The following is a 24,303-nucleotide window of genomic DNA, read 5'->3' on the forward strand; positions in this document are numbered from 1 at the left end:
AGATTTCTCTGTCATTTAGGCCGACATTACTTTGTAATGATCTTAATATTTTTTATGTGTTCTTTTTCTCTGCATCCTACATTCTGTTCTTTACAGCTTTTATTATTCTTCTGGCTTCAGGAGGAATGTTTTCATTATCTCATATTTTTCGGAGCTGACCGTTCAGTTTTTTGGTCCACCTTTGTTTGCTAATTTCTCCTTTGTATCTCAGCTGAGCAGAATTAACTGCCAATAAACCAATATGTTTTTCTGTGATTCCTTAACTGAACTTCTCTTGTCTTGTAATCTGTATCTTCAGCTTTGTTGTTCTGTGGCAAACTATTAAAATGATTAAAAAGAAGCAATTTTCCTCTTTTGAATTCATAAGTATTATAGTTTCTACAGGTATATAATAATACTGTGTAAGGAAAGGTAGATGTAATATTTTTTGTAAGGAGTTATATAAGAATGTAATAAAAATAGATTTATTCAGAATTTTAGAAAAATTGGTTCAGTTGAGAAAATTGCTTGGGGTGTTTTATCTCTGCGCATATTTTATACAGCATTTTAGTGCACCTGGGAGGGCTGAGCACTGAAGACAACAAGGTAATAACCCACCTGTATTGCTATAAGCCAAAAGAAATTGCATCTAAAATGCCCAGAGAAATAATTTGCCGTATAATTTCCATGTGCATATCCACCATCTCTTTGGGATCTCTAAGAGAGGAATTATCCTGCTCTTTTCCTTGACAGGTATTGGAATTCAAGGCTTAAGAGAACCTGGGCAAAGAGGGGAATCAAGTAAGAAATAAATCCGCCTCCTGTGGTACATGTAGGAAAATATGAATAAATAAAAGTTTAAAATAAAAAGAGATGGGGTGTTCTACATAGATTCAAATAAATGTATGCAGAAAAAAATCTTTGGTTCTCTATGGAAGTCATGTTCCTTCAGAAAGTAAAAAGGGCAGAAAGGGTGCATCTTGTTCAATTTCAAGTATTAGACCTTTGAATCAATGGAGGATAATGTAAAAATATTTCCAAAACAGAGAATGCTGTTTGCAAGAGATATCAACGGACACCATTCTTTATCCCTGAGTAATGGAAAAAAACTGACATGTAATCATGTGTTTCTTTTTGTTCAACTTCAGTGTAATTTTCTCCTCCTAGAATAACTTCGACTTCTTAGCCCTGGCTTTGGCCATGTGGGTTTATTTTTAATTCTTTCATGATAATGCTTTTCTTTGGCATGTTTGCCTTTGTTCTGTATCTGAGTACCAGCAAGGCCTGTTCTCAAGATGGAAAAGACAGAAAAGTATTTTGTTTTGCAACACTTCTGAACAATTTCTGCAACTTTATCTATGAAGTCTTTATAGATGGAACTGGTACCTTGAAGACTAAATCTAATGTGGATGTATAGGCTTTCAAGTGGTATGGAGAGCATCTTTCTGAAAATTTATTCTCATTTATATGGGTTTAGAAAGGATTTTTTTCATTCGTTTCCTGTATGCAGAGATGTTCAAAATATCTTATCCTTGATATTGTTATTTAGTATCAAATACCTACTACCAAATAAAACCAGGATGTATTTTTGGTAACTGAGGAACAGCAGGTCCTGAAGAGTTTAAAATAGATGACATATGATACCAAGAATAGCCCAGTGCCACTTAGCTAACCTGAGAAAACTATTCAAAGAGCAAACCAAAATGGAGGGCAGTTCTATACTCCATTCTTTCACTAACATTTATTTTGCCATTTTTGCTTTGTTTTGCTTCAAGCTTTTAATTAAGATTTCCTTGGCTTTGCTGACCCATTTCTATATTGTTAAAGGCAACAGAAAAGAAGCTGCCAGGATAGCAGAAGAGATCTATGGAATAGTCCCAGGTAAAGTAAAAATATGGACTCTAACATTTAAATATTTATTTGCCACATTTTTTAACTTGAGGATTTAAATCAGCGAGTTGCCATGAAATGAGGAATTTTTTCCTAAATGCGTGGGTAAATGTTTTAACCTGAAGTGCCTCCCATTTCTGGGGTCTTTGCAGTGTCAATATATGTTGGCATGATTTAGGTGTGCAAAATATGAGACTCCAACAATTACCCAGCTAGAATAAGGACAACATTTGCTCAAGGCACTATGGTAAATAAAAATATTGTTCTCAGATGCAAGGTGCTCTTTATCAGTGATTACAGATGGTTTTACTAAACATGCAGTTTTACTGCAGAGAATATTTAGGGAAAAGTTTTAGCACACTGATTTTCTGAAAGGAAAACTAGGAGGATATAACAAATGACTTTATGAATCCAAGCCAGAAACCTTGTTTTGTTAAATCAGATGATAAAAATGAATGCAGCTAAAATAGTTCTGAAAAATACACAACACAAGAATATATTGTATTTCACAGATTACTTTGTAGGTCATGGTTTGGGTTTTTTTTCAAGTGATTTTAGTCCTTCACATCACTGCCATGATAATGAATAGGCATGTGTTTGCATTCCTGTTAATTCCACTAACTAAAATGACACAGTATTTTCAATTTACTGCTAACGAGGGCTTGTTTTCCTAGCTGAAGATTCTTATCAGCCTTGTGACATCACACATTTCTATGTGACTCAGTTGTTTGGCACTTGCTCTGTGATTGTGCCATCATGAACAGGCACAGGAACAGCAGCAGAACACAGGTGGTGTGGGATGGCCACCCAAAGCAGGGAGATTACAATCTGGCCAAGAGAAATACTGCAGCCAAGCATTTTTGACAAAACATTTATGAAGCCTGTATATATACAGGCATGTGTTGGTTATTAATTTTTTTTTTATTCTCTAGAATATAATTCAAATCATTTATTGCTATAATTTTTTTCTTTAAGCACCTTTATGCAATCATAGTCTGACACGTGGTGACCAGCAGTTTTTCCTTCAAGCAGGTTCTTATTGAGGTGCCTTGAAATTCATCAGGCCGTAACATATCTTTATCTGCAGGTTGCCATTTGCAGAAAGCTGTTAAGGATAATCTTACAAAATGCAAGATCATGTGATGTTGTTGCTGGGTCACTATATCATGTTACAGTCAGAGCTCCACAACCGTTTCTCTTTGCAGTGAGGTGGCACAGCAGCAGCAGGGCTGCATAATTAATCTGTAGGCATTTGAAAAGAGCACTTTCAGTCATGTCGCTCCCAGCTGAGAAGGGGAGATGTGCCCCGTATGGGAACTATATTTGCCACACCTTTCAGGGAGGTAGGTTGTGGTGGCTGGCGTGGAAGTGAGCAGCAGTGTGTGTTGTCCTGAGGCTGTGTGTGCATCCACATGCATTGGAAATGCCCTGGAAATGCATGTGAGAACACGCACTCGCATGTGTTTGACTCTGCGTAAAAGGTTAAATAAGGCCCTGTGGCTCTGTTGTCTGAGTAACTCCTGAATCCTCCTGCTGTAAAAGGGTTCTGGGCTTTGTCACTTGCAATGTCTTCTGACTTTCTGAACTGGGCTTGCCTATTTCAGTCACCAGCATGAAGAGAGAGAGGTGTGGTGTATTTGGGATGTTTTCAGCAAGATGTTTCTTGGTCCCTACTTAGTTCCTATTTCCATCATTTTGATTCGTGTCATTCAGAGCCTTGCCATGTATTGTGCCAGCTGGTCTTTCCATGCCAGTTTCCTGCCTTAGGAGCCCAGGAAGTGCTCCATAAATAAATGGAAACAAAATAGTAACTATAGGTAAACTGTAACTCCAGTACCTGAGAGTTACCTGGGTAAGGAGATTCCTTTGGCCTAGGGTAAAACTTCTGCTGTGTCCTTGGCCTCAAGTCCCCATGGATGTGTCTGTGCCTCTCATTGATTTCTCCCTGCCTTGGGTAGCATTTGAAATGGAGATAAATCACCCTTTCCATTCTCTCTGGTGTGTGGCATAGCTGAAAAATATTAAAGAGGACAAGGGTTTCAAATACAGTGCCCATGGGCTTGCTGTACAGCAGAGCATGAATGCAAACATTGGTATTGCTTCTGTCCTGTGGCACTGGAAATGCAGCTGGCCTTTGGAGAAATACTTACGACACACCATGTCACAGTATGGTTATAAATTTTAATATAGGACAAGTAAATTTGCTCTCTACTTGAGTGGCAGGGATTTAACCTGAGCTGAATGTCTATGCCTGTAGGTAGTAGCCAGGCTTAAGAATTATTTTTCTTGGCACATAAATAGATCAAGATGAGAAAAAGTCAAGCAAGCTGGCGTGAAGCAGTCTAAACAGTTCAGCATCTCAAAATTATTAAAGAAGAAAAGTAAAGCCTTCAGGCAGAATTTGTTTTTCCATGTATTTTCTAAAATATTTCAGTGACGAGGATGATTAAACCTGTTACATGGTAGTGTGAGAGGGAGGATGTTATTTATGAAATTGTCAGTTCAGGAAATAAAACTGCCAAGGACATGCCAGACTTCATTTGATGGACAAGTCAACCCTGCTATGAGGCTCTTAACAAAATGTCAGAGAAGCTGGGATGCAATTTGTGACAAGAGCTCCCGAGGAAAGGTGGAGGCTGATACAGTTTTGAGTAGGAGAATTGCAGGGTTCTGAAGTCTCTATGTGAGACTCAGCAGCACCAAACTCATGATCTTTGCTGAAACATGTTTTAGCTGTTCTTTTAAAAGTTCTGCCAAGAAGCTTCTGTTTAGGTCCCTTAGTGAGCAGCCAGCTTTCTCAAGATTGCTGGCCCCTCAGCTGCTCTGCTGAAATCAATTCATCTAACAGTTTCACTGCTAAGTTCACATTGATTTCAGTCCTGATCTGCATTTACATTGGCTGTGCTTCCCCTGTCCTCCCAAGACCTGCTTTTGCTGCATACCTGAATTTAGCTTCCATGGATTTGCTGTTTCAGGCAGCTGGGCAGACCGATCCCCTCTTCATGATGCTGCCTTCCAGGGACGCCTTCTCTCTCTGAAAACCTTGATTGCACAGGTAAAAGCCCACAGGTAAAGGAAAAGCTGGGAAGCAGGGTGGTTTTACATGAATTGCATTTATGGGCTGGTGAGCTGGTAATAGACTGCAACAGGGCATAAGAAATATGGAATAATATATCAGCACAAGCACCCCTGGGCATGTATTAGTTTTCTTGGTTAAGAAGCTGGAGACAAGCCTGGGACAAAGACTATCACAACTTGCAGCTTGCTATATAATATACAGTGGTCCTTGTGCTCTTTCTCAATGATGAACCGTGCAACTAGGCTTGAGAATAGGGACAATATATATATATATATGTAGGTTATTAAGAAAAAACCCAAAACCAGTAAAAAGCTGTAAAAGTGCATCTTGCCTCTAAAGTCAACCTGAAACTCTCTGCTCCAAAAGGAACTGAGAGTTCAGGCAAAAGGAAGAGGGGAGGAGAGAATACATGAGAAGGAAAAGAAACTGGATATGAAAAGAGATAGGTTATGGCTCTTTGTGCTCTGTCAATCATCTTCCTTACCACCTTTGTTAAACTCAGTGTCCTCATGTAGCATGAATAGTTAACTCTCTCCCTCTTCTTCTTGCCTCTAAAGCAACTGCAGGGAAATTAATTCCCTGAGTGTAAAGATTTTGACTTGGCCATCAGACTTTTTATAGTCAAGGTAATATTTACCAGAGGCCACAGCTCTATTGGACAACATCATCAAGGAGCGGAGCTGCCAGTGTGAAAGCCACCTCTCCAGACATCTCTTGAGAAATAGCTGCAGCTAAAAAAAAGATGCTGTTTACAGACACTATTCGCCCTCCCATTTTCTGATCCCACTTTCCTTCACCTGCTGACATAAGGCGGTTTTTATGGAAAAGGAAGTGATGGAGGTTTGAGATAAAAAGAAAGAGGTTTTATTCATTCAGGGATTTGATGGTTTTCTGACCCCTCTATCTCCATTTATGCTGACCTTACACCACTTGCTTTGTGGAGCACCCGTTGTGGTTATAACATTTAGTTAATCCACCCTTTCTCCTTTTCCTGAAGACATTTAATTTTGGGAGTAAAAGATGAAGGTCTTTGCTGATGAAAAGAGATCAAGGCAGCAATATCTGTAGAGCCTGAACTGGAGCTGAGTCACCACAGATTGATAAATGTAGGGATGAAGTTGTGCATGGAGGAGCATAATCATTGCTCGTTGCTTCAATATAGTTACACCACTAGCCTGAAATGAAGTATGAGACTGTAATTGAGTATCTGTGGGGCACTCAGAAGTCTCTACTGCAGCACTTTCTTTTTTTTTCAAGAAAGCCACTGAGGCTCTGGGTGCACAGGGAATGCCTGGACACAGGGAAGTGATGTAGTGCTGGAGATTTTAAATGGCTCAAAAACTCACCAACATCTGTTTCAATGCCCGAAAAAAGAGTTTGATTTTTCATGTGCATTGAAAACAAGGTTTATCATTAGTGATGTTTGGCAAACAGCCATTGTAAGATCTACAACTTATTCTCCATTTTGTAATGGAAGGAATTGCTGTTTTTCTCAAGATATCAGTGCTTATTCTTTCACTTGATATGACTGAGTTTTATTTGTAATATATATATATATATCCATGTATATATGAACAATGATTGAGAATAGGTCTCCTTATTAGGAGTCTCTAGAAGAAATTAATCTTGAAGGAATATGCTGATCACAAAGTATGAAACAACCATACAATTAGAAAATGGAATAATCAATTTTTTCAAGGTTTTATCTATTCCCCTAGCACCACTGTAATGCATGAGAAATTTTACCAACAACTTTTACATTAATAATATTTTAACATGGCTGAAAAAGATTGGTTTTCTATCATATAATGCTTAGCCTGAAGTGTTTACAAGTGCTTTTAATACTCACAGCGTCAGGATTACTGACTTTTTTGCTGTATGAGGTTGCTCCCAGGTACTCCTTTCTGCCTATTGCACTGGATACTGTGTACCAAAAAGTGCATTGCTGCCATCTCGTGAGCTTCCCTGTCTATAGCACGTCAGGCAGACACCAACTGTGCTTAAAAATATGACATCAGGTGGAAAAGGGAGCCACTTCCAGGCCTCTTCTCACATATGGTTGTAAAATTCTAATAACCAGGAGATTTAATTACATTCAGAGGAAAACACATATGACAACTGCTTTCCCCTTTGTGAATATGTCTGGTTTGTCTTTGTGCAGGAATAGATATGGCAACTGCCAATTAGGGAAAAACCTGAAATAAAGCATTTGTAAATCACTGTTCTTTCTTCCAGTGTAAAACATTACCTGGATGGTCAGAGAAGTGGAACTGATTTGTGGGGGGGGGTTGACTGATCTCTCTTATAAGTTTACCAGGTGCTTATTACCTCAGAGTGAAACACATTTGGGTACCCATGTAGTGAATGAAAGAACTTTTAGGATACAATTTGTCTGCCCTACTGGAAACAGCTGCTTTAGAACGGGATGAATCATATCCTGGGGAATCCTGTTTCTCCCCACTAAACGAGCTGCCAGCTCCAGCTGAGCTGCAAATACCTGTGCCAGAAGCATCCTCATTCAGGGAGGTGAATCCCTCCAGCTGTAGCTTCTGGTGCAGGACTTAATAGGCAACGGAATGTCACCCTTATGGCATTCCTTAACCTATAATTAACTTAGAAGTTAAAGAAATATGATGTCTTTTCCTGCAATTGACAGTGTATTGTAAAGAGCTAGAAATAGAAGGCATAGCTTATACTTGCTCCCTCTTTAACCCCATCACCAGCTGTGGTTTGTGGGGACAAGAATTGGATCACTGCACAGCATCACCCCGAGCTGAGCCCTTTCCCTGGACACACACCACAGACATGACTCTCACCAGCCCCGCAGGAGCTGTGGTTCAGGCAGGACTTTTCCCTCACCCCCCTGGCCCTGCCTTGCAGGGTTTCAACGTGAACCTGGTGACCACAGACCGTGTGTCTGCTCTCCACGAGGCCTGCCTGGGTGGCCACGTTGCCTGTGCCAAGGTGCTGCTGGAGAACGGTGCCCAGGTGAGTCCTGGGGGTGCCACTGGGGACATGGCACCCGGGAATGGATGCTCCCTGCATCCATGGGGATGTTGGACATGCTGGCCACGTGGCAGGGCCAAGATGCAGGTGGTCATCTCAGACAGAAATGTGGAAAAGCATAACAGTGTTCTGTTTCCCTGGGTGATAGATTTGAATCCCCCTTGTATCATCCCATTATTCTCTTTTGTTTTCCCTTTTTGTGTGTGTGTAACATAGTCACGATTGATGGAAAGCGAATGAAAGATGCTAAGTGAAATAACCTTGAAGAAAGTAACTCACACCTTTACCCTCCCCCTCCCCCCTCAGAAATGATCCCTGGAATTACATCTGATTTTCTATGGGAAGGTTTGGGAGTCTCATGTAAGTAAAAACGGGTGTGCTTGAAGCAATGGAACATTTTATCTGCTAATAAAATAACAATTCCCACAGCTGGAGCTAAGGCAGAGTACATGTTCACAATAGAGACTAAGGAATGGATGAAATATATAAGAATATTTTTATGTCAGCTGGGTTCTCAAGTAAAATTTATATGGCAAGAAACCAGGCAGCACCAAAACAGTCAAGAAACTTCCAGTGCTGCCAGCAGCTCCAGCCACACCTGCCTGATGACTCTAGGAGGAGGTGAGGGCAGTGGAAATTTTACAAATTGGCATGTGTTTGCATAATCCATTGCTCTTCCACAGCGTGACACGGATTTAAAGACACTTAGATTTGTTTAATAAATTTGCCCTGAGGGCTTGCTATGTAGTTAAACATAGCATAAACAGGGATATGGTGTGATTCTTGGGGTGTCCTGTGCAAAGTCAGGAGTTGGGACTCCATGATCCCAATGGGTCCCTTCCAACTCAGCATATTGTGTGATTCTGTGATCTACAGCTCTGCTGTCCCAATGGAGAATGGCAATAGTGGTTCTTGCCAGGTCTCTACATCAGAACGTGAGGAAGAAATTTTGTGTCTTGCATAGCCACACATGCATATAAACTCCATCCAGCTCCTTTTCTGTTTGGGATTACATTTTTATGAAAAGTTTTTTTGCTGGAAAAATGTTTTCAGGTGAAAGTATTAAACAGAAAGTAAATGTTTTCATTTAAAAAGCAAAGTGATTTTCATTTGAGGGTGTTCCACCTTGAGGCTGGTGCAAACTAAACAATCTTGAAGATACTCAGCTTCTTCCCATTAAAAAAAGGAATAAAAAATTGCATTTTTTTAGTGGCTCCAGCAGGAGCATCCATAGCAGGCAAGGTTTCTGCCTTATGGCACCATCTGGGAAAGAGGGCAGATATCAAAGGAGAATGTTATATATATTATGTCAGAACATATAACTCATAAATAAATACTAAAAATAATAAATAAAAATAAATATGTAAAGTAAATAATTCCTAAAATTACACACAGCAAGGGTCTCACTCTGGTGCACTTCTGGTATGCACAGGAGGTATGTTGCAAGGGCGTTCCTCTTAAACCAGATCACCCCGAGTGTGTCCTGCCCCTGCAGGTCAATGCAGTTACCATTGATGGCATCACTCCTCTGTTCAACGCCTGCTGCAGTGGCAGTGCAGCCTGTGTCAACATGCTGCTGGAATTTGGAGCCAAGGCACAGCTGGGGAACCACCTGCCTTCGCCCATCCACGAGGCAGTCAAGAGAGGTAATGTTCTGGGTGTGAGGGGTGTGAGCAAAGCCAAAAATAACTGCGTGAGAAATGTGTCTTTTGTTGGTGACAAAGCTCTTAAAAAAAAAAATCCATATCAGTACAGACAAACAGGCTTGGCTTTTTCACAGCTCTTGTGCCTCACGGTTGTATCTGGGTGTGTTCTGCTCTGCAACAATTCAGTGACAGCTCTTCCCTCCACAGGTCACAGGGAGTGCATGGAGACACTTCTGGCCCATGAGGTGGACATTGACCAAGAGGACCCACAGCATGGGACCCCTCTCTACATGGCCTGCACGTACCAGAGAACAGAGTGTGTCAAGAAGCTTTTGGAGCTAGGTACACCTGGAAAAGGGGCCAGGGAGAGCTATGGTGGTGTAAGCCAACACTGCTGGTCTCTCTGAGCTGCTTCTCTACTTAAAACATCATTGGTTATTTCCACAGGAGTTGATTGGGAGCCTGACTCTATCAGGCTCATTTGAGGACATTAAAAATTTCCCCTGTGTTGACAAAGAAATTATGATTTCCTAAGTGAAAAGCCTTCTTAATTACAGACACCTCCCTGAGGCTATCTGAATGTGAAAACAGAATTATTTTAGTATTCCAGCATGATAACAGGAAGCACAGAAAATGCTGGCTAATATTACTGACCAAAATCAACTCTTGCTTAACAGAGCAGTTTATCAGAACCATTAACTTCACCTCCTCCTCACTGGATGATGAGGGCAGCAGTAAAGCTGCTTGGAAGAATAATCACTGCAGGTCCAGGCATAGGCTATGAACTAGTATAAATTTTTGCTGTCAGTGTGCATTAGCTGACTTACACCTGCTCAAAGTGTGGCCCTGCTGTGCCCAGCCAGCCTGGGCCAAGCATTTTGCTTGCTGTGCTTACAGAGTTATTACAATGAGATATCTAAAAGTTTCAGGTTTTTTTCCCCCTGGCAATTAAATTACTATAATCCATGTTAGATTTCATGCCATTAGCAACTTTAAAGAGCAAATAATAGGCTTTGAACATGAATGGGGGAAGGTCAAACTGCTCAATTCTGAGCATCTCAGACAGGGTTTGGTGGCCCAGAGCACTCTTACAGAGCAGGTGTTTGACCTGATGAGCTTTGCAGAGCTGCTGTTGAGAGATGGGGGCAGTCCTGTGTGCCATCCATCCCCTTCATTTACTGAGGCTACTGGTGGAAACCAGCCGGTGTGATGCAGGTTCAGAGAGTGCCTGCTGCCTACCAGATCTAACCAGGAGCTCTTGTTCACCCAAGGAGCCAATGTGAACGTGGGGAAGCGATCAGACACCCCTCTCCATGCAGCAGCGAGGAAATCCAGTGTGGAGATTGTTGTCTTGCTGACAGACTACGGTGCTAACCCAAAATGCAGAAACGCTGACCTCAAATGTGCCCTGGATCTTGCTACGCCCCACAGCAAAGTGGAGCAGGCGCTTCTGCTTCGAGAAGGTAATTGTTTCCTTTCTTCTTCTTTTTTAAGTAAAGCAGTATTTATATCCTTTACCTAAGTAGATTTTCTTAACTGCTTTTATACATAAAGCTCTATATAAATTCTCTTACTTTCTCTGCTGCCTTCAAACCTCCAACACATGAAACAGAAATCTGTTTTGTTGCTAGATCTGTCACCTGGTGCTATGGTTTTAGCAAGTAAATCAGTCAGTTATTCTGTGTTTTGTTTTCCTGTCTACTGAAGGAAAATCATGCATATTTACCTAGTGGGGCTCCTAGGGTTAAAAACTACCATGAACGTTTATTGATAGATAATATTTCAGTACCACCATCCAGTGTTCAGCCTTGCACCTTGGCTTAATGAGTGAGTGTGTCCTCGGTTGCCAGGAGAATGCAGAACTCTTTGCCAGGTGACTCTTCAGCTTCACAGTCTTTCATGTGGTTTATGGGGCTGCAATCCCAGCACAGACTGGCACTTTGCTGTTTACCTCCAGGCTTCCTGCAATTAATTATCTTTCCAGTTTACTGGAAGAAACCACTGAGCAGAAATTAATCAGGATCCTCTTGGGCCATTTTCACCTGCACAGTATTTGGTCAGAACTTGATGCATCCAAGAGCAATATCCCTGTGCTATCTATGGGCTTGCTGAATTAGTTCCCCCCTCCTCTAATCTCCGTTTTTCCCAGCTCACTGGTACCCTGTTTGTCTGTGTCTCCCTGAGGCTCTTCTGACTCAGAGGGTGAATGGTTCTCTGCCTGTGCAAGGCGGCCTTCCCACCTTCCTGAACCTGCTCACAACCCACCAAGGGCCAAAGCATATGTGCACAAAAAGCCCCCTTCCAAACACCTCCTTCATGGTAAATTAATAAATGACAGTGTTGCACAAAGGCTTTGTGCCAACCCTCTAAACACAGGTGGGCTTTATGGAGGAAATAAAACATTGGCTTAATATCCTTTTTCCTGTTCCCTTTCTCTATGACTTTTCATGCAGAGCATTAATTTTTCATGTCTAAAACCTTCTGAGAGGAATTTTGTTTGAGTGCTTCTCACCTTGTGTGACTTCTGTCCCCATACCTGAGTTGCCAAGGGCTCAATGGCAGACTGTGGAAGCAAAGGCAGTGCTGCCAAGCACCCTGTGTGAATCAGAGTTCGTGTAGATAAAGAAATATCCTAATATCAATAATTTTGTCTTCCTGAGCTTTCCTTTTCACTCTCAGCATGTCACCCTCTTTTCCCTTGCAGTTAGAAAGGCTTTAAAGGCATTTCAATTCCTGCTGACTCTTTGTTTTTCAAGCATGAAGGTTCCTCACCTTTGGTCCCACTTTCAGATAGTTTGCTATGCTTACATGCAACTACTGTTTTCCCCTACTTCTGTGTTTGCAGAGGTCCTTTTGTTTGAAATAAGTACCCCAGGCTAGAGTTTCTGTACCCCTAACTTCTCCACTGAGGTTACTTAGATGGGTCCCTTTAATTGCTCCTTTTGTTAGCTATTAAGTGATGTGAAATATAAAATGTGTCTGTTTTCCTAAGTGCTTTAGGAGATGGTACTTTCTTTCTTCACTTCCAGTGATGGTAATACAAATGGGTTTTTTTAAATATCCCATATTTTTCTATTAAATTCTTCTCAGAGTGAATATTATCAGCCTGTTTAAGCTCCTAAATTTTCCTGTAGTAAAAGCACAGATTATGAAGCTTACCTGTAAGATATAAGGAGAGGCCTTTAAGCCCCCATCTACCTATTACTTGTCAAACTCTACTGTAATTGCTACTGTGACAGCAACTGGAGTGGAAGGGGAAGAGTGGGTTCAAAAACTGTGCCCCTCTGGGCAGGTGTAAAGGCTGCACCTGGAGGAGCTGTGGCAAGAGGAAAGTGGAGGGGAGGCAGGGACACATTCATTAGCAGGGTGCATTTGCATGTGCAAACTTGTAGTTGCAGAAACAACGGAGCCTCATGTCCACTGGGTTTGTGCCTGGCATGCCTCTCCCCTGGTCCATGGTGGGGTGTAGTGGAGACAGCTCCTGTTCACCCTACAGGGAAAACACTGGGGCAGCACCACTGTGCTCAGCACTGTGCCAGCCACTGCCCAGGATGAGTCCTCTGACAGCTTTCCAACCACTGGACCCTCTGATGTTTTAACAAGAGTTCTCTCATGCAGTAAGGGAAGGGCAAAAATTCTTCTCATATTCTCCTTTTGGTTTTTCGTTGTTGCTTCTTTTTTTTTCTTTCTTTTTTTTTTTTTTTTCCATCCTTAATGCCATTTTGAAAAATAAAAATGAAGATTTTCTATCTCTGAGACCTTTCTTCAAAAGTTTTCCCTTCAGTCAGATTTAGCTAAAATTAGATGACACATTAAGAAATGTTTTGAGGGGCACTGGCAGATTGACTGACAAACATAAATATTCTGAGACTGTGGTCATGTAAAAAGGCTAAATTGCAGTTACTACTTGTGCAGGTACCTGCTGAGACACCAGTAGTTGGAAAAAGCATGTTGTGTATATATGAACAAGTAACTGTACTTATCCTTTATCCTCACAAAACTGCTGGGGGTTGTCTTATATCTGGAGCAAGGGCTATGCATTCCAGTGCTCTCTCCAGCACAGACAGTTTATGGCATTTTAGGTGTTTGCTCAAGAAAAGATGCCAAACAGCCTAGTTGTGCACAGAAAAAGGTGCTTAGTGCTCAGATTTCAAATTGCTGAATCAACTCTGATAACACCACTTAAATATGAACAATGATGTATCTAACTCTTCCTACTTCATTATGAGATAACACAACCAGAAAGAGAGCTGGAGAAACCCAAGAACTGGAAACAGTAATTTTATATGCTCGTAAAACATATGTATTGTATTTAAATATTTGCATAAATGTTAATCCTAAGAAGATTGTGTATATATGTTTATTTAAATGTGCTTTTATAATTAAAAGAAAAGGGGGAACTGTAGGAGAAGGAAATACAGGTGACCTTGTCCCTGATAAGTAACAGCTGTGTTAATTACCCAATTCAGCCTCGCCCCTGATGAGTCACAGCTATATCCATGAAAGATAAGTGTGATAAAAGGCAGTAGGTTAGGTGGTCGAGGGGTCACGATGGAGGATCATGAACATCATGAAGAAGAAGGATCCTGAGGGGACAGAATCACTGCTGTGAAGTCAGTCTGGGTCTGCAGTCAGAGCCTGTTATTGGAACCTGCAGTCACAGTCCAGCCAGGTAAAAGCCTGCAGTCAGAGTCTGCAAACTAATACCAGCAGTCATAGTTTACCAGGAAATAACCAGCAGTCAGGGGCTGCAAGGGAAACCTACAGTAGGAGCTTGCTGCAGCCAGAGTCAGTGAATGGTTGGAGTCAGGATGGCCAAGCTGTAAAGAGGAGTAAACCAGGACCCTTTTTATGCTGTGATAAATAAGAAGTCTGTGTCTTGGCTCATTTCTACCCTCTAACAAGAGGGCTGCTGCAACAATTACATAGTGCTTGGTCTGAGTTGCAAATCTTGCTGGTGTTTGTTGCTTTGACTCAAACCAGTGGTGTTCAAGGGAGCTTATTCTTGTCTTTTATCTCTCCCCCTCCAGGTCCCGCCAGCCTGGCCCAGCTGTGCCGGTTGTGTATCAGAAGGCACCTGGGCCGGTCCTGCCTACACACAGCCCACAGGCTGCACCTGCCCGAGCCACTGGAGAACTTCCTCCTCTATAGATAAGTCTGTGACTGCCTTTAGACTGGGAAAGAAAGAGGAGCAAATGGTTGTTTACTCCGAGATTATTATATCAAAGAGAAAAAATCAATGGCATCATTTACTGTCTTCTGTGGCTACCAAACATTAGCTGCTATATGACAGTGAAAATTGAAAACATCTTTTCACAGGCAGTGAATGATATTATGGATACAGTTCCCTCACAATCTATTGCCACGTTGACTTACACCAGCCTGAGAAGTTCTAGTATGTAAACAGCTCACTTCACACGTGTTTGTAGATGCATATGCACATGTACACAGAGATTTCCCCTGCATTTAGGGATATATTTATTTGTATTTATTCTTCCCTTAGCCTATCCAATACCAATGTCAAAAGCAAGGCAGTGGATGTTTTTCTTCCAACAGGATGTGAAAAACAAAGCTTTCAGTGATGAACATCAGACGTATACAATATACTGCACATCTTCTATCACCTTTGATTTTGCATACTTTCATCTCCTTCCTATTGTCTACTGGAGCCCTATCAATTTCCAGCAGTCTCTGGCTGTCCAGCCCTGGGCACAGCTGACCCCAGTGCTACCACATCTTGTCCTTAGAGGTACAAACAATGTTATGAAAACAAGTGCGGGGTTTTGAGTAAACCAACAAAAATGTGTGGAAGTCTTAAAAAACCCATCCATCTCTTCTAGAAAAAAATCCCTCTAAAGTTATATCACCCAAGATCTGGCTGTATTTATTACATGAGTAGTTTCTCATGCCTTAATTCCATGACAGAACTGCAAATGTTTTTACAGGCATAGTAGGTAATATTTCAATGTCCATCCTTTGCAAAGTTTAAAGAAAATCGAAGGAGTTCTCCTGTTTTTTGCTTTGCCTGCTTGACATTTCTCAAGGTAAGTCCTTGGACTCTGGAGCTGGAGAAAAGGAGGGCAACTAAAGATAAATGTGCATCATGCAAATGTTGTCCCTTTGGGATTGGATTGTTAATGGGTAAACGTTGCATTTTCCTCACCAAGGGTGGTTTGCAGGTATGTCTGTTCCCTCACTCCCTATTCTAGAGGCTTTAATTACCTCCCTAGAAGAAAGGATCTTCAGAATGTTATAATTGTCCATTGTGGTATTAGTTTAAAAAATGTGAGGATTAGTAGCTTGGAAACAGCAGGGCTGAAAGCATGCACCTCTTGGAGTTGGGAAATGTGGTATACAGTGACCCTTGCAGTGCCTGTTTGACTTTGTAAAAGTTTGTTCATTTTTCCTGGGGAGGTTCTTCTAGGGGATGAAGCATTTCTTCAGAGCTAAGTTTTGATAAACTTCTGCTATGAGACAGGCAATGATGTTTCACTAATTGTAGTAAAATGAGAAGCAGAATTAACTCCTTCACTCCTCTGTCTCCATTTTGCTCAACTTCACAAGTCCAAGAGGCTGCTGACACATTTTCAGGCTGTGAAATGTATTGGTTTCTTTATGAGTTAGGAATACTGGTACCAATTTTCACTGCCCATACATCTTAAGTCAGAGGGAATTGGCCTCCTGGAGCCTGGATATGGGACTGGCTTTCAACAGCATTCAAGATTCTATCCCTGCTCCAGCAGCAGCAATCTCTGGTTCAATGCTAATTCCTTAATGTCACCATGACAGTTTCTCTGAGACAAAGGTCTAATGTTTGCCATACTTTTTTATGATTAATTCAGCTCAAGTAAGATAAATTGAGCTCTCATCAGCTCATGAGACTGGACCTTCAACATTACAGCAAAAAATGGATGCAGTTTTCAGCCTGTGTTTGCACGTACTGAATGTTATCTGATGGCAAGAGCTATTGCCCATAAAGTTGTCAGTGACATCAATGACCTTGTATGGTATAATACATCATGAATCTCAGAGATTTGAACAATAAATTCTCAAGAGCCTTTGAAAATCAAATACTATCAAGAGAGAAATGTCTATATTAATCTGATGTCAGCAGATCTCTCTCAGTTCTATCTTCACTGCAAACTCACCTGCTCTGCTAATAAGGTGGCTGTAAAAATACCATCTGCTCTCTAAATAGAGAGACAGAGCCTCAGCTGTGTGAGTTGTCAGATTTGCACTACAATCAAGGGACTAAGGCAGTTCATGGGATTTATTTCAGAATCTGTAATGCTGAATTGATTTCCTGCTGTGATCATCAATGAAAGAAGTATTTCACTTGCATAGGATTTTAAATCGAAAAAATGTATCTCTATTAAGAAAATGCAAAGTCTATTCAGCCTCTCAGAAAGTTTTATCTCAAGAAGCAGGAGAAGGTGCCCTATATTTATTCCTGATATTGGCTTTCCATCAATAAATCACCTTACCTTTCCTTCTTCTTGCAGACACTATTCTCTCTGAAATTCTGTATGCCAGGGAGTCTGACAGCCTTAATAAATCAGAAGAGAAGTTCAGAAGTCTTGAGATTAAGAAATTTCATTAGAAACTTTACCTAGACTTTCTTGCTCTTACCTCAAACTATGAAGTTGCCCATTTAATTCTTATTGACTGTGCTTTGTGTCATAACAATGCATGGAAATACTGAGGAAATAGGTGGAGGGCGTATTTAATTTTTTTTATTTCAAAAATGCCATCTCATGTGAGGATATGGAAAGACTGTGACAATTTTATATGAGGCTATTGAGTCTTGATGATCTTTCAAAATAAGTTTGGAAAACATCTGTCAGCTGCTTTTCTGAAGATAGGAAAAAGGAAACTAATTTTACAAGGTCTCTTTTCTTTAAAACAAGTGGTGTCTTCTCTGTCATTCTATGATCATTGACTGAAATCAATTATTTGGGTAAGGTATGGTTTTCCTGGGGATACAGACATTTTTTATGTTCTGCAGTTCCACTGCTATAAAGTGCTCTCTCAAAACCTGGCTCCACAGGTTTCCCTGCAGCTTGAGATTAACTTTTCTCAGAGTTTTCTCTGCAAACATTCTGGCCAGTGGGCCACGTCCTCTGGGACATACAACAGTGAGTGTAAATAGGCCAACGCATTTGGGAGGGCTTAATAAACAATGTTTCTTAAGGTAGCCCGGAAAAGGCTCCAAAAAGATCTGTTTTGATCTTTTGACCAGCCTGTTGAGTTCAAGACGAACTCTGTTCCTACAATAACTCTGCTATTGGCATTTAACCATCCTCTATCCTCTCTAGGACTCAACTTTTTTGCCAGTCCCTGAATTTCTGTCTGTCCAGTTGAATTTGTCATTCAGAGAGTGAAAATAAAAAGTATGGGGAAATGCTAAACTGTTGAAACTTGTTATACTGTAGGAGCTGAAATTCCCCTCATCTGCCTTGAGGTGCCAACACTCCACCTTCCCAGGCAGATGCAGGCTGTGAGGGAGGCTGTCTGTCTGTCCACCAGTGTCTCCTTTTGTGATGGGACTTGCCTGTGCCACTTTGGAGGGTCATCTTCTTTTGACTCTTCCCCCAAGGAACTTCAGCCTGGCCAACATCCTTCTTTAGGCATTTAGATTTCTTCTCTCCACACATGCCAGAAATAAATGTTGTGTTTGTGCAAACCCCTGCAAACGGGGTCAGTGTCCCCTCAGTGTCACTCCCTGCCCTCCACTTGCTGCCTACTCTGCAGGACAGGAGGCACAGGGGCTGCCCAGCACCTTTCTATTCGAAGCCTGACCTTCTCCTGAAGCACAACTCTGCTGTTGGCATTTAACACCCCTCCAGTCTTTACGGGATTGAAAATACTGGTGGTGTGTCCCAGCATGGCATTAGGGCAAGTCTGATAAGAATAAAAATGAAATACATTCACTGACTCTTAGCTGAAAAATCTGTCTGACCTGTATCCTGGAGTGATGGTTCCTGATGCCTTTCCGTAATTTTTCTTTTTCAGAAATTAGCATTTCCCACATGCCAATTGCTCCTCACTATGTTGTTTTGGTTTTTTTTTTTTTTTTTTTTTTTTTTTTTTTTTTTTTTTTTTAATGTTCAGCATGAGATGTATAATATATTATTGTCAAATACAGATTGTTCCACACAGAACTTCTACCTAATTTGATTTTTATTTCTTGAGAATTCCTTTATTCTTATATTTTATACTATTTGTAGAAACTTGCACATCACAAGCAAATGAAAAACTATGTCAGGTTTAAAATTGAAAAATCCTCAATAAAGGGTATAAGGAGTTGCAGAATAAAGCATAATCTACACATTCAGTTGAGAACAACATCTGGAAGAGGGGAGACAGATCAATCAGTAGAGCATGTCATACCTGCAGGGCTATGATCTCATTGTCATCATGGAGATGTGGTGGGATAGTTCCTGTGACTGGAATGTTAGAATGGAAGGATACAGGATCTTTGGGAAGAGCAGGCAGAGGAGACAGGGAGGAGTCAATGACCAGCTGGAATTCATGGATCTCTGCTTGGGTATGGATGAGGAACTGACAGATCTTTGGGGTTAGGATTAAAGGGAAGGTAGGGACATTACAGTGGGGTCTGCTACAGGCCACCAGGCCAGGAAGACTGAATGGAGGAGGCCCTTTCAGACAGCCTCACATTCACAAGCCCTGGTCCTCATGGGCAATTTCTACTACCCCAGTATTTGTCAGATGGACAAGACAGTGGGGCATAGGCAAACCAGGAAGTTCCTGGAATGCACCCATAATAACTTCCTTCTCCAAGTGATAGAGGGGCCAATGAGGAGAGGGGCTGTGCTGAACTTTGTCCTCCCCAACAAGCAGATGCTGGTGGGGAATGTGAAGCTCAAGGGAAGCCTTGGCTGCAGTGACCATGGAGTGGTGGAGTTCCTTAGGGCACCTGGAAATGCTGAAGGGCAGACTGGCTGGAGCTTTGAGCAACCTGGTCTAATGGAAGATGTCCCTGCCTATGGCAGGAAGTTTGGAACCAGATAATTTTTAAAGTCTCTTGCAACCCAAACAATTCTGTGAATTTTGCAGCATCCTGCCATATTTTTAGCTGTTTGTTACCGGGACTTGCTAGCAGTATACTTTTGTGGTGAATGGTTCATTTTTTGCCCGGTCTACCTGCTGGCTATAGAGGTTAACATGCCCTAACAGAGTAGAAATTAGGCAGAATGGGAAGGGAAGGAGATTTAGAGATTTCCAGAGAAAACTTGTTCTAACTTTTTTGTCCTAGGAATGTAAGTGAAACGTGGGAGTTTTTGTCTTAGGGAGAGAAGAATTTAAGACTCCACAGACTTACTCATTTTATGTTGCCCATATAATTCTCCAGCAGCTTCACAAATATGACTCTGAAATTATTATTATTTTTTTTTTGGGGGGGGGGGGGAGGAGGGGTGGGGGAGGGAAGGGGTATTATTCTCTGCACCTTTTTTCTTGCACTAGATGCTGACTAAATACCTATTTTACTCTAGTCACAATGAACAAATTGTTATGGGCAGTGGCAGTAGCCCTGAATTTCTTTGAAGGTTGGTTTACCAATCCCCATGAGGGTGATAAGGTTTACTAAGAGTCAAAACAAGGCATTTTTTTTCCCCGTTTTCTTCCTTAAAAAAAAAGAAAAAGAAAAAAGTGCACTCTTCAAACTGTGTATAAACTAGTGTTCCCTTTTCATTCTGTTTCTATCACACTGTAAATAAACTGAAATATTTCTAAGGACATTGGCCCAGAAGGTCATCCTTTACATATTACTTGTATCTCATTATCCTACAGGGAGATGTTTCCTCTTAACAGTTTCAGAGGGTGAGTTCCTGTTGCCTGGAGCTTGACATGTATAAAAACACCTTGACTTTGTCCCAGCAGCTTTGTGCCTTTCATTACCGAGTACTTGCTGAAGATCACTTATCCTCAAATATCCCAGAATAGTTACTGATTAATGAATGTGGTAATTTTTCTTTGCTACTTGCAATTTCAGGGTCACTACAGATTTACAGTGAGACATATATATTAAACATGGCATCCTACATAATTACAGTAACTGAGGAACATATTTTTTGGGTTGGGAATTTCCAAGACTTCAATGAAAACTTTCCTCTAAATCAATGCCAACAACCAAAAGTAATTCCACCTTGTTTCCATAAACAGGTTCCCACAGGCTGCTGGTGTAGAGAGGGCAAGACATTGCCCCTGAGCTGACACTGCTTTTTTTCCTCAAAGTGCTTTCCAGTTTTACCCCCAAAATGCTCCCCTCCCACTCACTGTGGGCAGCCACTGTTGCAGGGCAGCACTCCTGCTCTGCTGGGTGTCTGGCAGGATGGCATCTCATTTGATATTTATGGAAGTCTTTGAGCTGAAATGATTTACTGTGCATAAAATGTCCCTGTCTGCTCTTTATCCATCGTAAATGGCTGAGAAATATCTGGGGTTTTCATGCTTGCAGCAGCTTGGGAAAAAATACAGTTTTGCTACTGACCATTAAATTACTCATTAGGATGGGTTTTTTTGTTTGTGTGGGGATTTTTTTCTGGTTTTGTGGTTTGGGTTTTTTTAATGTCTCAAGCATGTGACTAAAAAGGCTCATCCCTGGTACATTTTAACAGATAATTCTCTTTGCTGGTACAAATGTCTAGCAAACTTTGTCATCGGAAAAAAAAAGGTAAGTTGAGTGTGGGGCTTGTTCCAGATCTTTGGATGCCTGCCCCAATGCTGTCACAAGAACAGGTGATGAGAAAATAATAACCACCTTTTCAAGCTGAAGAATAAATTAGAGAGCTCTTGTTTTGTGGTCTGCATGTGCAGACAGCTCCCTCTGAAGAGGGCAGGTGTGTGGAGAACTGGCCCCTCCAAGCAGTCTGAGGGGATGTGTGGGCTCTGAGGGTGCAGCAGTACATGGGTCTGGCCCTCTCTGCCTCTCTGCAGCCCGGCCAGGGCAAGAGCTGGCTGCAGACCTTCCCCTGCCCACTGATGCTTTCTATGGGAGGCCAGAATGTTGTGAGCCCCTGTAGGTGCATCACCTCCTGAGGGATGCCTGCAGCCTCACAAAATGACTTATAAAAATACTGAGGGGGCATGATTGGAGGCACTTGAAAAGCAAAAGGTTCTAATAAAGATAAAAATAACAAACTCTACAAAACAAAAGTGAAATAAACTTCGCAAGGATCCTTACCTCTGCTAACATACCCTGAAAATGCCCTGGGAGTCTCTGTGCTCTCCTTTAGGTTTGTAATGATCTAGGAGGGGTTTTTGGCATGCTGCCCAACAGAAATAGCTACAGGTCTTGAGGTACAGCTTAAGGATCCAACAGGTGCCTTTGTCCTGGCACAAGGCCAATTATGCTGAGAAAAGCATAGAAGTTTCTGGTTCTTTGCTTTGTAAGTGAGACAAAGAATGAAACCCAAATCTTTTCCTAATATGGGAACACCTGCTAAGGTGAGGATGCATTGCTACAGCCCACCACCCACCAAAGTGCTGTTGGGGTTCTACGGAGGCTCTGTCACTCCTGGTGTGGGACATGGAGGATGACTCGGAGCTGATGTGGAGTGGCCCACAGCAGGTGAGGTTCAGGTTTTGGGGAGGTTATCTGCAGCCTGCTGTGTACCAAGGATGTCCCACAGCTCAAGGAAGGGGAGGGTCAGGCAGCCCTGCACATATTACCATCTTTATGCCTCAGGTAAGCCCTGCACTCTGTACATCAGTTTCCAGAGGAGGTTTTCCTCCAGCAGCAACGTCAGATATTTAGATGAGTGGCCAAGCTGGATACAGCACTAAGACAAAACTCGTACACTTGTCATTGTGCTCAGCTCATAATACTCTAGGAAGGTAAAATCTTATTTTTACAACATCAACATTGTGAATCAGTATCCGTTGGCTGTTTCAGAGGATTTCCAGCCTCCTGCAAAACAAAAGCCAAGCTGTGCTCAGGGACAGCAAAGGAAACCTCTACCAAGGCACACTACTGCTGTAGCTGACTGCTTACTGCAGTCCCAACTTTGCATTTTCAACACAGAAAATGTGGATAGCTCTTTGTCCAAGCAGCTAATCTGTCTCGTGAGTGGACTTCTTAGAACTGAAAATAATGTTTGGAACAGTTCAGATCCTATGGGATTGACTATTCTACGGACCCTCTTCCCCACTGCACCAAATGCCATCTTCCAGGAGCAGGACAGGGACACAAGTATGTTGTTCAGGGGAGCTGAGTAACTTCCCCCACCTTAGTAATATGCTAACAATCCTTACCAAAAGAACATGGGAGCACCTGCTGTGCCTGGGAGGCTGGAGGGAACAGACCCAGGTGCAGGGTGTGGGGACATTTTCCCTGGTTGCCATTATTGCTCAAGCAGTTGAGCTGGTAGTGTTGCTTTCTGAAGTCCATTTTTAGAAGCCAACAGAAGTTCCAGTTCTGGACAAGGGCTTAGGAGACCATGGGGTAACTTTTTATGTAAGTCCACAAATTGCATTTTGTATAAGTGATTAGGTGTTGACAGCTTTCCCCAAGGGGAGCTCCTGGGAGGTCATGTTGTGGGATGTGGGTTTAACTCCACACTCCTGAGGGCCAGCCTGGCAGAGATGTGGCTGTAATAATGAGCCAGACTACTCTTCGAGGATGTTTTGTAAATCAAAAGGTTTAATAAGGAAAAAAAAATAACAAAGTAACAAAACATTGCAGAAAACAAATAATAAGCCGAGCACAAGCACCTGAGAAACCTCGGACACCTTGCTAAGACATCTCGAAAAGCCAAAAGCGTGGAGTTTCTTTGTTCTCTCTCTTTAGTACATAATAGCCTAGGTGGGCTTTTTGGCCCTTGGCCCAGTGAGAAAAACAACAGTCTTTGAGTAACATTTCCAGGGTCCAATATACACTTCTGGGCTGGCTCTGAGCCAATTGCAAAGAGAAATCCACAGAACTTTCCAGCTAACTTCTTAACATACCAAAAGGTAAAGTGAGACCCCTTCCCTGTCTGGAAGCACCTGCTAGAGGTGTAGGGGTTGCATTACTACAGTGGAACAGCTGGAATGTGCTGGCTGTTCCCATCACATGCACAAGTGTGAAAAGATGTGGCACATGAGGGAAATTTCTAAAGGTGAGCTCCAAGGTCTGGAAAGCAGCCTGTGAGTGTGTATGGAAGAGCTTACTGAAATGTAATGTGCCCGATAAGCAGTGAACCTCTAACCCAGTGAAACTGGGGAAGAGAAGCACCAGGACAGAAGGAGACTCTTCATTAGACACCTCCAGCCCATGACCCTTTTTTCACCATTCCACCTCCCTTTCCAATACTCCTTAGCTGTTACTGCTGTTGCCTCCTGGTACTGATAAGCAGTGGGAAGAGACAGAAACCAGGGAAAGGCACGGAAAGCTGCTTTGTCTGGGAAGACCCACCATGCAGGGAACATGCTCTGTGTGGGATCTGCCGTGTGAGTGCTGCTTAGCAGGGCCAACCCAGCTGGCCTCTGTGGCTCTGAGCTTTTTTGTGCTACATTTGGGTTTTCTCCACACTGGTCTAACCACTGGGATTAGTGAAAAACCCTAACTAGGTGTTTTTTGGTGGTGTTTTTTTTTTTTGTTTTTGTTTTGTTGTTTTTTTTTTTTTTTTTTTTTTTAATGGGAAGTTTCTGACAAAATTAATATCTTTGAGGAAGTAATTTTGCTTTCTTCAGAAATGGCTA

General features: G+C 41.9%; 1 protein-coding gene across 4 annotated transcripts; it reads left to right on the forward strand.

Moving 5' to 3' along the window:
- Positions 1-1,678: 1,678 nt before the first annotated feature.
- On the forward strand, positions 1,679-19,515 carry ASB11 (ankyrin repeat and SOCS box containing 11). 4 transcript variants are annotated; one of them, XM_083883705.1, is made up of 7 exons: positions 1,679-1,860; positions 4,845-4,924; positions 7,829-7,936; positions 9,450-9,600; positions 9,808-9,942; positions 10,872-11,063; positions 14,631-19,515. In XM_083883705.1, exons 1-7 carry the CDS (start codon positions 1,683-1,685, stop codon positions 14,753-14,755), a joined length of 969 nt encoding a protein of 322 aa, XP_083739831.1. In that variant the 5' UTR covers positions 1,679-1,682; the 3' UTR covers positions 14,756-19,515. The 4 variants fall into 4 exon arrangements, with proteins under 4 accessions (XP_083739831.1, XP_083739834.1, XP_083739832.1 ...); XM_083883706.1 differs by lacking the exon at positions 1,679-1,860 and adding an exon at positions 3,089-3,212 and having other exon boundaries at positions 9,387-9,600; XM_083883707.1 differs by lacking the exon at positions 1,679-1,860 and adding an exon at positions 3,089-3,212.
- Positions 19,516-24,303: the final 4,788 nt, after the last annotated feature.

This window comes from Zosterops lateralis (assembly GCF_965231275.1).
Source record: "Zosterops lateralis genome assembly, chromosome: 2".
NCBI lineage: Eukaryota > Metazoa > Chordata > Aves > Passeriformes > Zosteropidae > Zosterops > Zosterops lateralis.